The sequence below is a fragment of the Myotis myotis genome, unplaced genomic scaffold (genome assembly GCF_014108235.1).
Source record: "Myotis myotis isolate mMyoMyo1 unplaced genomic scaffold, mMyoMyo1.p scaffold_m19_p_12, whole genome shotgun sequence".
NCBI lineage: Eukaryota > Metazoa > Chordata > Mammalia > Chiroptera > Vespertilionidae > Myotis > Myotis myotis.
This window is the reverse complement of record NW_023416316.1, coordinates 45,327,991-45,342,737: the sequence shown is the minus strand read 5'-3', so window position 1 is coordinate 45,342,737 and position 14,747 is coordinate 45,327,991. Positions and strand designations below refer to the sequence as shown.

The window sequence follows — 14,747 nt, the reverse complement described above, 5'->3', positions numbered from 1 at the left end:
ATTTCCTTGTGTTCCTATCAAGAACAGAAAAAAGGCTTGAAAGTTATACAAAACTTTAAAATAGCTATAAGAATGTTTTCAGGGAGCTGGTTGAACAGCTGGGATTATTTCTCACCAAATAGATAGCTTGCAAAGGCCACGTAAACATTTGCATTCAGGGACTTGACTGAATTTCTTTGCCAGGGGCCACAAAATTGTTTATTCCTTTCATCAATCTTAATAGAAATTCTTAGTGTCTGGAGGACCCACTTTCGGTGAATTTGTGTGACAGGCTGATTTAACTCCAAGCATCCTCCTTTAGTGTTTACAAAGATTCAATTTTACCTCTTAATTTTCATCTTCTACAATAAATTCTAGAGACATAGCAAACTGACCCCAATACATCTCACAGAGGATTCTTGATGTTCTCGTTTGGATATGGAAGCCCAAGGCTCTGGTCCCTCATCAATGACTATTACATGCTGAATTGACTGGGAATATATAACTCTCCTTAGTTCAATAGAAATACCTGGTTATTTATTTTCTTCAAATGAGTTTGTTCCTCTTAAGTTAAAGTTTCTGTCCTTGGCTACTTACTGAGGAGGGCAAGATAAAAGAATGAGATGTTTTTGACTCTTTGAAGGTTGAAAAATGGAACTTAGCACCTGAAGGAACACACTAGGGACTTGAATCCAAGAGACGATAATGGAGAATAATACTTTGTTCTTAAAAATGATGACTTTGGGCCTTATAGTTGACTAATACTATATAATACTTGTAACACTGGTATCATTAAGCTTCTTCTTCTACCTAAAATCTGCTTTTCATAATAAATGTTTTAGAAGTTGTCCATAGAAGGAATCCATCCTATGTGAGCTAGACTGAAAAATTAGGAGATGTTACAGGTTCTTCACGAAATAACATGAGAACAGTGATTTTCAAACATTAGTTTACATCATCACCTGAAGGGCTTGTGAAAACACATATTCCTGGACCCCACCTCCAGAGCTTCTGACCTAGCATTTTTAGCAAGTTCCCAGGTAACAGAGATGCTAACCTTAACCTCACTGAGAACCGCTACTTTAGATTGTTCAAGAATGGTACTACTGGTTATTCTTCTTAGCGCTCTTCATGGTAGACTGGTAGACTCAAAAAGGAAGAAAGTCCTTTCCCATGGCTTAGAAGGCACTGGTTCTTGAACTATATATATAATTATAGAACATGGAAAAATGAATTTAATGTGAAGAAGCCGAATTGATAGAAATCTTAGCATATGTTTCTAGATCAGGAAACAAATTAATGAGAAAAGAAAGTTTCCTCTAAGCAAGAAAAATTCAAGGTACATGCTACCTTAGCTTTTTTTTTCTTTTCTTTTCTTTTTTTTTTTTTTAGAAAATAAATTATTGCAGAGGAAATATTTAGTAGTACCTTGTCCTTTTTGCGTTTGGTTATTAAAAAATAGTAATATTATAGACTTAATTATACAACCTCAAGACCTATAGCTCATATATTTAGTTAGAACATTTGATACTATTTAGACTGTTTATAGTTTATCCTAGAGGAATAGGCATAAACCATGGTTAAGCTGCTTAGTTTAATTTTTTAGCACTTGGAAAAAAAAATGTACAGTAGTTTGAACACTCAGTCTTTGCAAACCTCCATTGAGGTCAAAGATTTCATTCATAGGTACAAAATTAGTTTACAAATTTTTTGGCAATTTCATCTTAGTAACCCGTTTTATCCTATTGCCATTGTCCCAACCATTGAAAAAGTTTACAATAATTTACATAGAAATATTTTCAAAGTGCTTAAGAATAGTGATTGTTCTCTGGGATATTTACAGGTGGCCTATACAATGTATGTACAGGTGGTATACACTATAGCACAAGTTTCATTGCTGGAATATGGCTTTCTAGGGAAAGTGCATATTTGGCCAGAGGTGGCAATACTGTCTAGAAATTCAAGGGTTATAGGGAACCACATCCAAAGCTGAAGCAGAGTGTGGACAGGAATATTTATGAAAGTCATATAAAAACGGTCAAGTACACAAGCTTGATCCACGCAGATATCTTGATGTTCTTCCAGGCTGGAGGAAGAAAGAGACTTCAGCTGCTGGCTCGGTTACCATTCCAAATAGGGGAATTATTGGTTTGGATCTCAAAGGTTGAGACTTGTCTCAGAAGTCAAGCTAGATCATCATCTGTGCTTACAATTGATATCTGTGGAAAAGAAAAAAATATGGAGTGAGCTTGATCACTCATTGGTAGCACTTCTAGTCACTAAAATGGACCTTGCTTTTGAGTTGGCCATTCAGAACTCAAAGGTACATAGAAGGGAAGTCAGGTCCAAAATAGTATTGAGTTGTGTCACTAATGCAGTTTAACTTAATTTAGCTGCATCTACTTGGTAGAGAGAGGAAATAATGTGACTAATTCTGCATCTTCTACTTAATGATCTTAAGTCCTGGAGAAAAATATGAATAGACAGACACATGTGTGCCATGAATTGGCTACCATTCTTTGTTTTACCAGAATGTTGGAGAGGGAGTGCTCAGCACTTGTTTTGTTCAGATTGGTCCCTAAACGAAGGCCAAATATTCCATTTGGGTTTCAACTAAAGAATGAGTGAGTGAAAAACTATCTCGCTGTACCAGGTGGGACAGGACACTTCCAAGCATTTGGTAATTTTGGCCCAAAGAATCTTGCTCAATATACTGACTTGAAGCTAACTCTCCTATATATGATAGGCTAATTTACTTATTTAACAGTTCAAAAAGGAGCTACTTGGTTCATGCAAATATTTACATGTAGTTTCTATAACCCAAAATACCTCCAATAGTATAGTGATGACCTGAAGTTGACTTACTTGTCATCCTGTACGGGGCAGGTGCTGGTCAACTGACTGACTTATGTTCTAACAGGCTAGGCTGTGTAATCTCTGGTAAATGAAGTATTTGGTGGGTCCATGATCCTACTGGCTCTTCCTAGCCCAGACAGTCATAGCTTAAGTTTGAAGTCTCCTTACCAAAAAGTCTTACTGCAAGCAATGGCATAGAGGACACAAAGCTGACTTACTGCTGGGTACGTGTGTCCAACCGAAGCACTGTGTCTACCAATGTCTATAGACAGGTCCTCTTCAGTGGTCTTCAAGTACACAGGATTGTCAAAGTTCATGCTTTTCATGTTCTTGTGTTGCCAGTTCCGCCACATCAAGTAGCCACCAACTGCTGCCATTGCTAAGAGCACTGAAAAAAGTTAGAAGGCAACTAAGCAAGGTCTAGTCTCAAAACACAGAAAAAAGATCATGTTCATGAATCCATAAGCGACATTCCTAAAAGTTTCATGTTCTATGATGCTGAATAACCAGAAGTTAGAATCTAAATGGGCAGGAGCTTGAAACAAGGTCAGAACAATGGTTAAGTGTTATTCTCTAGACTGGGCAAACCTAGTGTCTAGGGCCCCTTCCCAGGCAGAACGAATTGAAATTACGGAAGCTTCTGGAGAGCTCTTCAAGGGGTCCTCCTAGTCTAGTGTGTTCGCTAAGCTTGCAATCCAGTAATTTAGGATAAAGAGGCCATTATAGTATAGTGCCTTAGCATTCACATACTCAATAGTAGCTTTAGAGGTCCATCTCCCTGGGTTTGAAAATTCTTAACTTTTTAATTTACTCCCTATACGTCCTAATTCTTCAAGAAAGCATTTGAGCATTGTATCTCCTCTGTGTGAAATACTATATATATTTCCAAGAGAATTAGAACAGTTTTCTTTACTTGAAGGGACTTACTGTGAAAGGGAGTACGCCAGACTAACCACTCTGAAGTAGAAAGCTATAAGCACCCTTCATGTAATAGCTGAACATTTATCACTGCCAGTCACTGTGGGAAGGATACCACTGAAGGGAAAGGCATGGACTCTCAACTCAGTGTGCCATGTTGGGGAGGGAGTGAAATGTCATTCAGTATCATGAGAGCTATGAAAGTACAAGGGGGGCCACGGGAAGTATGTCTCTAGATGAACTATAAATGCCCATCTGGTATCTAAGAAGTTCATGGGCTCCACATATATAAAGAATCGACTTACAGAGGGGAAGGATGGCCCACGCAGCAGAAGTCCCTTTTGGGGGAACACTGACCTCCGATACTGCTGTGGTCACGTTGATCCCTATAGGCGGATAAAAAGAACCAGTTTAGAAGAATCTGAACTCAGACTTGGAAACGCACCCATCTCGTGGAGAGCCTCATACCCTTGCATCCATCACGATGCTCAGTATCTACTATGATTGTATAGCAGCAACAACTGATCTAGAAGTATTTGAGAGTCACATGCTGTTATAGCCATCTCATTAACATTTCTCTAACACAGACCTTAATAAGTCAGGTCAGACTAAGACTCGAAGCTTCTTAGTCTTTGCAGTTTAAAAGTAGGTTACCAATCGGGGCAGAGCTAGTAGTTAAAGGCTGTATTAATTATTTAAGTAATAGATACAAAGTGTGGCTGTTAGTTGAGATTAACAGTTTGCAGTACTGAACCCAATACCTCCAGGAACTAGTCCACTAGTTGGTGAAATTTCTGTTGTGTTGGTATCTTTTGTCTCACTGTAAGCCATAGCAGTTGCAGTACCTGAATTATAAAAACCAAGAACCTGGTTAATGCCAAGGTTCCAGAGTGTCTAGTTGTTTAGTCCAGATGAGCCCTGGCTAGGCTATTTTAATACCACAGAAACAGACAAATCACTGCTGAACTAAGTTGCACGGTGGATGTATCAAAACTGGGAGAAACAGCAGTCTTCGGACAAAACCAGACACATGAGACTTTAGGCAGAAGAGCAAGCATTTGAAATTTGACAATTCAAAAAGACACACAGCCACACTTCATGACCCCTCTAAGCAATGTCCAGGCTCCTGAAAGTTACAAAAAAAGCCTATGAGCCCGGCGGCAGTGGTTCAGTGGTTGAACCAGGAGGTCACTGTTCGATTCCCAGTCAGGGCACATGCCTGGGTTGTGGGTTTGATACCCCAGTAGGGGGCATGCAGGAGGCAGCCAATCAATGATTCTCTTTCATCATTGATAGTTCTCTCTCTCTCTCCCTCTCCCTTCCTCTCTGAAATCAATAAAAATATATTAAAAAAAAAGAAATGCTCTTGAAAACAGATGACCAGGAATACTAGTCTTACCCCAGATTGTCTTGCAACTACTTTCTCAGTAAATGAAGCTAGTCCCTGCAGGGACTCAGGATTAAACTAATAAAAACCTCACTGTATGAGCTCCTTGCTTACAACATGTGAGTTGAATTTGCTGCTTAACCAAAATCTAAGAAGAGAAGACTAAAAATGTAAGTTTAAGTGTGAGTTTAAGATAGTGTCATGCACTGGGGCTATGAGGTTTCCTGTAACCATAACCTTCTTTGTGCATAATTTCTGGCCTCTCTCTTCAGAGGAAATGTTAAGGCTTTGTTCTGTTATCTGCACGTTGCCTAGCTCAGAGTTGTTATGGGACTAATCAGTAAGAGGCCTATTAATACTTTGACAAAAGTGTCACTTATAGACTCATCTGATGTTGAAATGAGTTAAAAGTCAACTCTGAAGTAAAGCCATGAGTACCTGGTAGGCAATAGTACCAGGCAGGTTCTCAAAGCTATTCCTAGAGTTAGTTAAAACAGAATTCTTAAAATCCAGGCTAGTTTTCATAGCTAGTGTCTTATTCTATAGCCTGTTGTATGTCTGGCTAGTGGATGAAAAGTAAAAAGTCTTACTTTGGCACTCCCGGCCATTTGCTCGTAGGTTGAACCCATTGGGACAGGAACACGTGTATTTTGGGGAGTGATCATTAATCTGTGGTGCTGGTAGACATAGGTATTCACATCCTCCATTCTCCATGTCTTCTTCACACCAATTTTTACCTGTTCAGACACAAAAATCCTTTAAAAGAAGTACGCCAGGGCCTGTTACATACACAAAGTCCTGTTCTAGGTGCTGAAGACATGCATCCTTGGCCCCAAGGAGTTTAAACTTGTCTACTCAGCCTAACCTTTCAGTTAAACCAATACCAGTGAAGACTAAATATAGGAGTACAGACAGCATGCTCTAAGGACACCAGAGACCCAAAGAAACTTCTTGGAAGTAGAACAAGAGTTATGCCTTAAACAGATGGATGGTGAGGGAGTAGGTGGAGAATGGAGGTGAGTGACCAGGAAGTGGCACTAATTACTGGTCCAAAGCTCATAGTGAAGGCTTCAAGGAAGGAGATAAGCATGTTCTCCTGGCTTTATCATGCCTTGTTCCCACAAAGTGGAAGGCACCCAACTACATGGACGTTTAAGAGTTTCGTTCATTCATTTTTATGTATATAACACCCCTCCACACATACACACACAACATACACACACAGTTCACCTAATCAGCCTTCCTCTCTCAAGCTCCTGGTAACCACTAATCTGTTTATTATTTGTACTAGAGGCCTGGTGCATGAAATTAGTGCACTGGGGGGGGGGGCGGTCCCTCAGTCTGGCCTATGACCTCTTGCAGTCCGGGAGCCCTCGGGGGATGTCCGACTGCCGCAGAGGCAAGAGAGGCTACCACCACTGCTGCTGCGCTCACCAGCCATGAGCCTGGCTTCTGGCTGAGTGGTGTGCCCCCTGTAGGAGCGCACTGACCACCAGGGGGCAGCTTCTGCATTGAGTATCTGTCCCCTGGTGGTCAGTGTGCACCATAGCAACCAGTGATTCGGCCATTTGGTCGATTTGTATATTAGCCTTTTATTATATTATATAGGATAGTTTCCCCTTCTTCAAGGTGTCATATAAATGTAGTTACACAGTATCTGTTCTTTTCAAACTCTCTTCTTTCATTTATCAATATTAAGAGTTATGAAGTGTACCTTATTATAGCTTAGTCATTGTATTTCCCTAATGACTAAGGGTTTTGAACATCTTTTCATGTACTTATTGGACATGTAGAGCTTCTTTGGAGAAATGCCTATTCAAATAATTTGTCCATTTTTAATTTTTTATATTATTTTCCCCTTTTACCCTCATTTACCCCCTTCTCTGCACTATTGTCTTTCCATGGATTATGCATATATGCATGTAAGTTTTTTGATTACTCTCCCCCCTCCCCAACTTCCCCTTTCCCTCTGAGATTTGTCAGTCTGTTCCATGCTTTTATGTCTCTGGATCTATTTTATTCATCATTTTATTTTGTGCATTAGATTCCATATTTAAGAGAGATCATGTGATACCTGTCTTTTTCTGACTTGCTTATTTGGCCTAGCATAATACTCTCCAGGTCCCTCCATGCTACCTCGGATATTTGCTTTTTTATTTTTGAGTTGTAAGAGTCCTTTATGTATTCTGGGTAATAGATTTTTATTGGCTTTATGGTTTGCAAATATTTTCTCCCATTCTGGGGTTGCCTTTTCACTTTTTTGATAGTATACTGGGAATCACTAAATTTTTAAAAATTCTGATGAAATTCTATTTATCTATTTCTTCTGTCACTTGTGCTTTTGGCATCATATATTAGAAACCATTAACTCAAGGACATGAAGATTTACTCCTAAGTTCTCTCTCTTTTTTTAAGTGAATGTGCATAGGGTCACTTGAGAAACTGGGAGCATTTTATTCTATGGATTCTAAAGCTTAGTCTTTTTCAACCTTATATCTCCAGGGCCTAGAACTGTACCTGTCACCCAATAGATTTTTAAAAAATTATTCCCATTTCATAGCCCCTCCCCTTTGGCAACTAAGCTTGTTCTCTTCTGTATCTCTGGGTCTGTTTCTGTTTATTCATTTATTTTGTTTTTTAGATTCCACATATGTATAAGTGAAATAATATGGTATTTGTCTTTCTCTGTCTGACTTACTTCATTTAGCATAATACCCTCTAGGTCCATCCATATTGTTGCAAACAGCAAAATTTCATTCTTATTTATTACTCAATAATATTCCATTGATGTCCATTCATTGATGGACATCTAGGCTGCTTCCATATTTTGGCTATTACTAGTAATGCTGCAATGAACATAGGGGTGCATATATATTTTTGAATTAGAATTTGAACTAGAATTGTTTTCTTCAGGTAAATACTCAGAAATGGAATTCTGGATCATATGAAAGTTCTATTTTTAATTTTTTTGAGGAATCTCCATATTGTTTTCCATATGGCTGTACTAATTTACAATCCCACCAACAGTGCATGAGGGTTCCCTTTTGAGAACATCGTCACCAACACTTGTTGTTTGTTGATTTATTGGTGATAGCCATCTGACAGGTGTGAGGTGATAACTCATTGTGATTTTTATTTGCATTTCCCTGATGATTAGTGACATTGAGCATCTTTTCATATGTCTGTTTGCCATTTGTATGTTGTCTTGGGAGAAATATCAATTCAGGCAGGTCCTCTGCCCATTTTGTTGTTGTTTTAATCCTTGCCAAGATATTTTCCCATTGATTTTTAGGGAGAATTGAAGAGAGAGGGAAAGACAGAGAGAAACATCAATGTGAGAGAAACACATCAATTGGTTGCCTCCTGCATGTGCCCCAGCCAGGGCCTGGGCCGGGGAGGAGCCCGCAACCAACATACATGCCCTTGACTGGAATCGAACCCAGGATCCTTTGGTCCACAGGCTCACGCTCTATCCACTGAGCCAAGCTGGCCAGGGCCCTCTGCCCATTTTTCAGTTGGGTTGTTGTGTGTTTTTTGGTGCTACATTGTATGAGTTCTTTATATATATTGGATATTAACCCCTTATTAGATGTATAATTTGCGAATGTTTTCTTCTATTCAGTAGGTTGTCTTTTCATTTTGTTGGTAGTTTCCTTTGCTGCACAAAAACTCTTTAGGTTGATATTAAAAGTTGCATTTAGATAGAACCAATCAAGTCTTTTGAGGAGACAATATGACCAGATGTGTCTGAGCATCTACACAATCCGATACAAGATGCGTCATGGGGGGTGGAGGAAGGGAAAGTTTGTGGCTACTTCGGAGGCTAGTGCCATAGTCTTAGCAAGAGGGGATGTGGAAAAGACTGAAATAAAAGACTGAACATGGAAGGTTGGGAGGGAATAGGAGAGCTCAAGTCCTGAAGCTCTTTTACTAGGAAGCCAGAAATAAAATATCCCAAACTCCAGGTTTGAAGTGTTTGGTATAGAAGGGAAAAGCTCCATTTTAGAGCAAGTTGAATTGCTAACAAGCCACTGATACTCAGCAGGTACTGTGTCATGCTCCTGCCCTTAAAGTGGCCATGAAGGGTCCTGCTTCCCCGGTTACCTGATGGCTGGACGAGTTCATGATAGACAATGATGTCTTGGGCATCATTAAGGTTGTTAACTAGAGTGGCCAGCTCCGACCCAGTGAATTTATTGGCACCATAGACGGCTTCATTTTCCCCGTCTATCCAGTAGACACGATCCTAAAACAGAACCCCCAAATTAGCACGTGTATGTAGGATTAACACATATCACTGTCTAACTAAGGTCATTATTATTTACTGGCAAATTAATGGACCAAGTTTATTTAAGGCTGGTCTGGGATACTGGATGAGAAACTGTAAGAGAGCAAGTTCAGGTTTCTTAAAGTGCTACAAAGAATCAAAGAGTATCTAACTTGCCCCAGGTTTTAAGTGACAGCAGCTTTTCAAGTCATGCCCTCTGCTCTCCCCTCCTCCCCCCATGCCTGTTCCTTCTCCCCAACGTGCTATAGTAACTCAAAGGTATACACTTGGACGTGAGGCAGGCGTCTTACCTCAAATATCGTTAGTGCGAGAGGATGGGCGAGGAACTCCAGAGACTTGAGCACTATCCTCCGATCTTGGCCATTCAAGTCCACACTGGATAACATGTGCAACTTGGAATCAAGCCAATAGAGACGGCTCTTTATGAGGTCTAGGCAGGAAAAGAATTTTGTTGCGTGGTAAGTCAGTATGGCTCTGGCTTCCATTTAAAATCTCTAAGGAATCCGATATTTGACTTTTATGATTCCTGCTCCAGCAGGGATTCTTTTTTTTTTTTTTAAATATATTTTATTGACTTTTTTACAGAGAGGAAGGGAGAGGGATAGAGAGTTAGAAACATCCATGAGAGAGAAACATTGATCAGCTGCCTCCTGCACGCCCCCTACTGGGGATGTGCCCATAACCAAAGTACATGCCCTTGACCAGAATCGAACCTGGGACCCTTCAGTCTGCAGGCTGACGCTCTATCCACTGAGCCAAACCGGTTAGGGCTCCAGCAGGGATTCTTAATGGGATCCGGCAAATCTTATGAAATGGCATGCCATTTCAGGAAACTCAAGGGGTACCTATGGTTCTCAAAGTAACTGACTTAAGAAATGTTACTCACATGATAGAAGTTTTAAAAGTGGCTAGCATTTTGTGGTTCTCTCCTTCTGAGCCAGAAAAACTGTTATAAGCTGGCAATTCAGGAAATGCTAAGGCACCTGGGCCAGGAGTATTTAGGGTGAGAGTTCCCGAGACCCACCATTCACTCAATTTGTGTCAGATATTAGGCCCCCATGGACTAGCTAGTAATTACGCAGTATGTAATTTAAATTCCCCATTCCATTGGTATTGCTCAGTTATTTCCATCCAAAGCCACTGCTCTAGCGCTGTCTGCTGTAGTCTAGAGTTAACAATGGAGATCAGTTAAAGCCAGGTGAAGGCTGTTGAATTGGTGGTCAACATAGGAAGAACATACGTACCAAGTGTAATTCCGTTAGGCCATTGGATATCCACTGCCACCAGCGGCCGTCTATCAAATCCATTCATTCCTGCTTTTTCTATTTTAGCTGGCTCACCCCAGTCTGACCAGTAAACAAATCTGGGAAGAATGAAGTTAGAAATAAGCCTCAGTGGTTTTAGAACGAATAAAGTTGTAGCTTAGGACAAACGTTCAAAGAGTGAACAGAAAAATTCTAGGGATTGATTACGACAAATAGTAACACTTCAGACTATAACTTATGTTCTGCGTAAACAAAACACTAAGAACCTACAAGCTCATTCACTATATTAATGTATTTGAGTCAGCCAAAAGTCACATATTATATGTTCCGTTTTTATTTCTATTTTTAATTTTTTTGTTAATCCTCACCTGAGGAGGATATTTTTTTCCATTGATTTTTAGAGAGACTGGAAGGGAGGGGGAGAGACAGAGAAAACCATCATTGTGAGAGAGACACGTACATTGGAATCAAACCCGGGACTCTTCAGTCCGAGGGCCAATGCCCTCACAACTGAGCCAAACCGGAAGAGCTATGTTTCATTTTTAAAAGGCTGATTCTTTCTGAGGAGTGGAGAAGAGTAACTGTTAAGTTGTATAGCAGGGGTAGCTGATCGTGTGCTGGTGAGGTTACAGGGCCCATTTCTGATGATTGCAGGCTTAGCTTCCTTAGCTGTTCTGTTTGTTATTTAGTGGCAATTTAGGAAACCTCTCCCTGAAATGTTTCTAGCGAGGTCTGTCAATTTCAACTGGACTTTTGGATAAGCCTTGAGATAATGTAGTTACCCAAATCCTCACAACTCATGCTAAGACTTAGGTTTGATCATCCAGAGCTAACCTGACAAAGCATTCCGACAAAAATGCAGAGTCCCTTGTGTAGAAGCTGGGTGGGTACGAGGGTTCAGATCCACCCTCTGTTGCACATCAAATCAGAAGCGTTGTTTCCTTAACTTCCACCAGCAGTCAGGCTGCCCCAGGAAGGCCTGGCACACAGGTGGGACCATGACATGTTGAATCAGACAATTCTTTCTTGTGGGCAGCTGATAGGTCTTGATATTTCAGTTCTACTTCAGGCATGAGGAGGGCTCCTGGCCTATGCAGACGGCACCCAAAAGGCTACGGGATGCAGAACACAGAATACACACCCGGACAGGGGGTCCACGGCTATGGAGGCCGGCTCTCTCAGGTCCGAGTTAAACAGGAGCTTCCTTTTGGTTCCGTCCAGGGTAGCCACTGAAATAGTCTTAGAAGCCGCGTCAGTCCAGTAGACGGTCTTGTACACCCAATCAACAGCAATGGCTGCAGGATTATAGACATTGTCGATCATTTTAACATGTCTACCAACCTTGTCATCCAGGGAGGCGCTGAAACAGAGTAGGTCACAAGAAATTTCAGAGGTTGACGCCATCGGAGCCTGGAGAACAGACTTTCTGCTTACAAAATGGTCCGCAGCCTTGTTCGGAGAGAACTCTAGTAACACCGCTCACCGCTCCAATGACTGAACCGGGCTGCTCACGGGCACCGCATTAACAGGAGGCTAACTAGTTGCCGTATGTGTTCCATATGCCAGACACACACACGCTTCTAAGTGGAGCTATTTGTTTCAGTAGCCATCATCTGAGTTCCTCTAGTTCCCATTAAGGAAAAACTGCACTTCCATTTCTATGTGTAGCCACCATAAACGGTTCTCAATTAACAGTTAAGGGGAGAAAATAGGAGACATTAAGATGTCAGCTGGGATCATCTTTTAGCTGTATACACTTTTTATTTCATAGGTGACTGTTCATTTCTAACGAGGAACTGATAGTCATGGAAAAGTTAAAGGATGGTGTTTAGAGTCACTATCTCCAGCTAACGAGATGCTAGATTGAGACAAGAGAAATTCCTTCCAAGCTTCCCAAAGGCCAAGCGATTCAGACCAAGACACCAAAATGGAACTGAGAGTTACCTGAAGATGGCCTTTTGGCTCAGATCAGCCCAGAACAGTTTCTGGGCAGCAATGTCGGCATCGAGAGCCACAGTGTTTCTTAGCTGCTCCACTAGTTGGATATATTCCTTCCTCTCTAAGCCAATCTTCCTGATGTCTCTGCGATTGGTGAAGATTAGACTTGGCTCTTTCCCTGCAAGACAGGAGTCCGGTGTATTTAGTTTTGCTGCAAGAAGGTAAGGTCCTTCTCAGTTATCTCCTCCCAAGAAAGCAGCACTTAAAAAGTGAAGCCACCGCCCCAGCCAGTGTGGGCAGTGGTTAGAGCATCAGCCATGCTCCAAAGGGTCTCAGGTCTGGTTCCTGGTCAAGGGCACATACCTGGGCACATACCACATCCCCAACCCATTTTGGGTGTGTGGGGGAGGCAACCAATTGATGTGTCTCTCTCACATTGATGTTTCTCTCGCCCTCCCACTCTCCTCCTCCCTCACTCCCTTATATTCTCTAAGAAATCAATGGAAAAATATCCTTGGGTGAGGATTGAAAAAAAAAAAGTGAAGCCATTGCTGAACACCTCAGGAATACTTGTGCCAGAGGCCGTGCCCCAGAGACCTGCAAGTGCTTCCCACTACTTACGAAGGCAGTTCTGAGGTCTTAGCATTCAACAACAGGGCCGCTGGCGAGTAAGTTATTTATTTGCATTGCACTCAAGTATTGGAAGCAGAAAGTAAGCAAAGCTGGCAGGTATTCATGGTATCATGTGCAAAAGGAATAGACCAAGGCATGAATCTGGGGAAATGATCACTGTTTAACCTGTGATAGAGAATGCGCTGTGATCTTAGTTAGTAGCATTGCTCTCAAGTACTATTTTAGTTTCATCTTCAATTTGGCTATTGCCATCACAGGCTGTACCTTTCCTAAGCACTTAACTCTTAAAGATATCAGAGCAACACCAGTCCCAGTCCATTTACCTACAGCCTTGCACACGCCAGTGGCAAGATCCATTTGGTAGCCACGACTACATTCACACTTGTAACCGCCCTTTAAGTTGATACAGATCTGACTGCAGATTCCCGGGTTTTGGCATTCGTCAATATCTAGGAGGGAAGTTAGAATTAGTCTTGCTGTTCCTGGGTAACCTACAGAGATTCACTGTCCTTTCCCGCCACCCCCAGGGCTGAGGGCCTCTTCTTTGACTCACCTCCACAGGTTTTCCTGTCTATCAGCTCAAACCCAGCCGCACAGTCACATTCGTAGCCTATAACCAAGTCTCTGCAGATATGGGAGCATCCACCATTGTTAACCAAGCATTCATTTACATCTGAAATAAAAATGTCGTCGAGTTACTTGACAACTTATTCCAAATTGATATTTGTCCTAGTAACATTAAAAATCCAGGCTCTCTGCAATAACTTATCTACTTAGTCTGCTCAAATCTATGATTTTTCCAAGCTCTAATAATTTTTCTTATAAATATGTATCTTAGAGTGTACTGGGGGAAAATGGAGTCCATCTCCCTGGTCAGTTGGTTAAGCAGGATTTGATCAAGCTTCTCTATTACTGGTTAGTTATCTTTAAGGAGGTAAATTATGAACTAGTTTGTCACTGCATGGGCTCTTGAGACATAAAAATTCACTCTTAAGTCCAACAATTGAACTTAGTTCATTAAAAGTGAAGCCAGGCATTATGCATTAGCCATGCTAGATTGAACGAGCCATCCCAGCTCTGTCCCCAAGCAACCCCTTCACTTACGACATTCTTTCAGGGGCTCGTCACTCCAGTCCCTGCAGTCCTGCTCCTGGTTACATACTTTAATGATGTCTATGCATTCCCCGCTTCTGCACTTGAACTTTCCGGGACCCAAGCACTGATTGACTGCAAAGAGAAACACAGAAGAGAGACTCCCTGAGTGGGTCCGATCAGGGTAGTCCCTTGACAAACCCACACGAAGAGGCCCTTACCATTTTTGCAGTTGACTTCATCAGAACCGTCCACACAGTCTCGGATGCCATTACACTGCCTGCTGCCATGGATGCAGCTACCATCCTCACATTCAAACTGGTCTGGTCGGCAGGTTAGAGAAGCTACAAAGGGAGGAAACACCATGGGATGAGGCCAGCCAAGTTGTCCC

The 14,747-nt window shown here is 41.5% G+C and overlaps 1 protein-coding gene across 2 annotated transcripts in view; it reads right to left on the bottom strand.

Annotated features, from left to right (window-relative positions):
* Positions 1 to 1,419: 1,419 nt before the first annotated feature.
* VLDLR (very low density lipoprotein receptor) overlaps positions 1,420 to 14,747 on the bottom strand; it is a 33,285-nt gene continuing 19,957 nt past the window's right edge. Inside the window, exons 6-19 of one of the 2 annotated variants that reach the window (XM_036330964.1) lie at positions 14,578 to 14,700; positions 14,369 to 14,491; positions 13,818 to 13,937; positions 13,588 to 13,713; positions 12,638 to 12,809; positions 11,835 to 12,053; positions 10,673 to 10,791; positions 9,719 to 9,858; positions 9,245 to 9,386; positions 5,731 to 5,877; positions 4,515 to 4,598; positions 4,059 to 4,139; positions 3,054 to 3,223; positions 1,420 to 2,198 (exon numbers count right to left, since the gene is read on the bottom strand). In XM_036330964.1, the coding sequence (XP_036186857.1) occupies positions 2,163 to 2,198; positions 3,054 to 3,223; positions 4,059 to 4,139; positions 4,515 to 4,598; positions 5,731 to 5,877; positions 9,245 to 9,386; positions 9,719 to 9,858; positions 10,673 to 10,791; positions 11,835 to 12,053; positions 12,638 to 12,809; positions 13,588 to 13,713; positions 13,818 to 13,937; positions 14,369 to 14,491; positions 14,578 to 14,700 (1,802 nt within the window). In that variant the 3' untranslated portion in view covers positions 1,420 to 2,162. The remainder of the gene's footprint in view (positions 2,199 to 3,053; positions 3,224 to 4,058; positions 4,140 to 4,514; positions 4,599 to 5,730; positions 5,878 to 9,244; positions 9,387 to 9,718; positions 9,859 to 10,672; positions 10,792 to 11,834; positions 12,054 to 12,637; positions 12,810 to 13,587; positions 13,714 to 13,817; positions 13,938 to 14,368; positions 14,492 to 14,577; positions 14,701 to 14,747) is intronic. The other variant, XM_036330966.1, reaches the window with a different exon arrangement.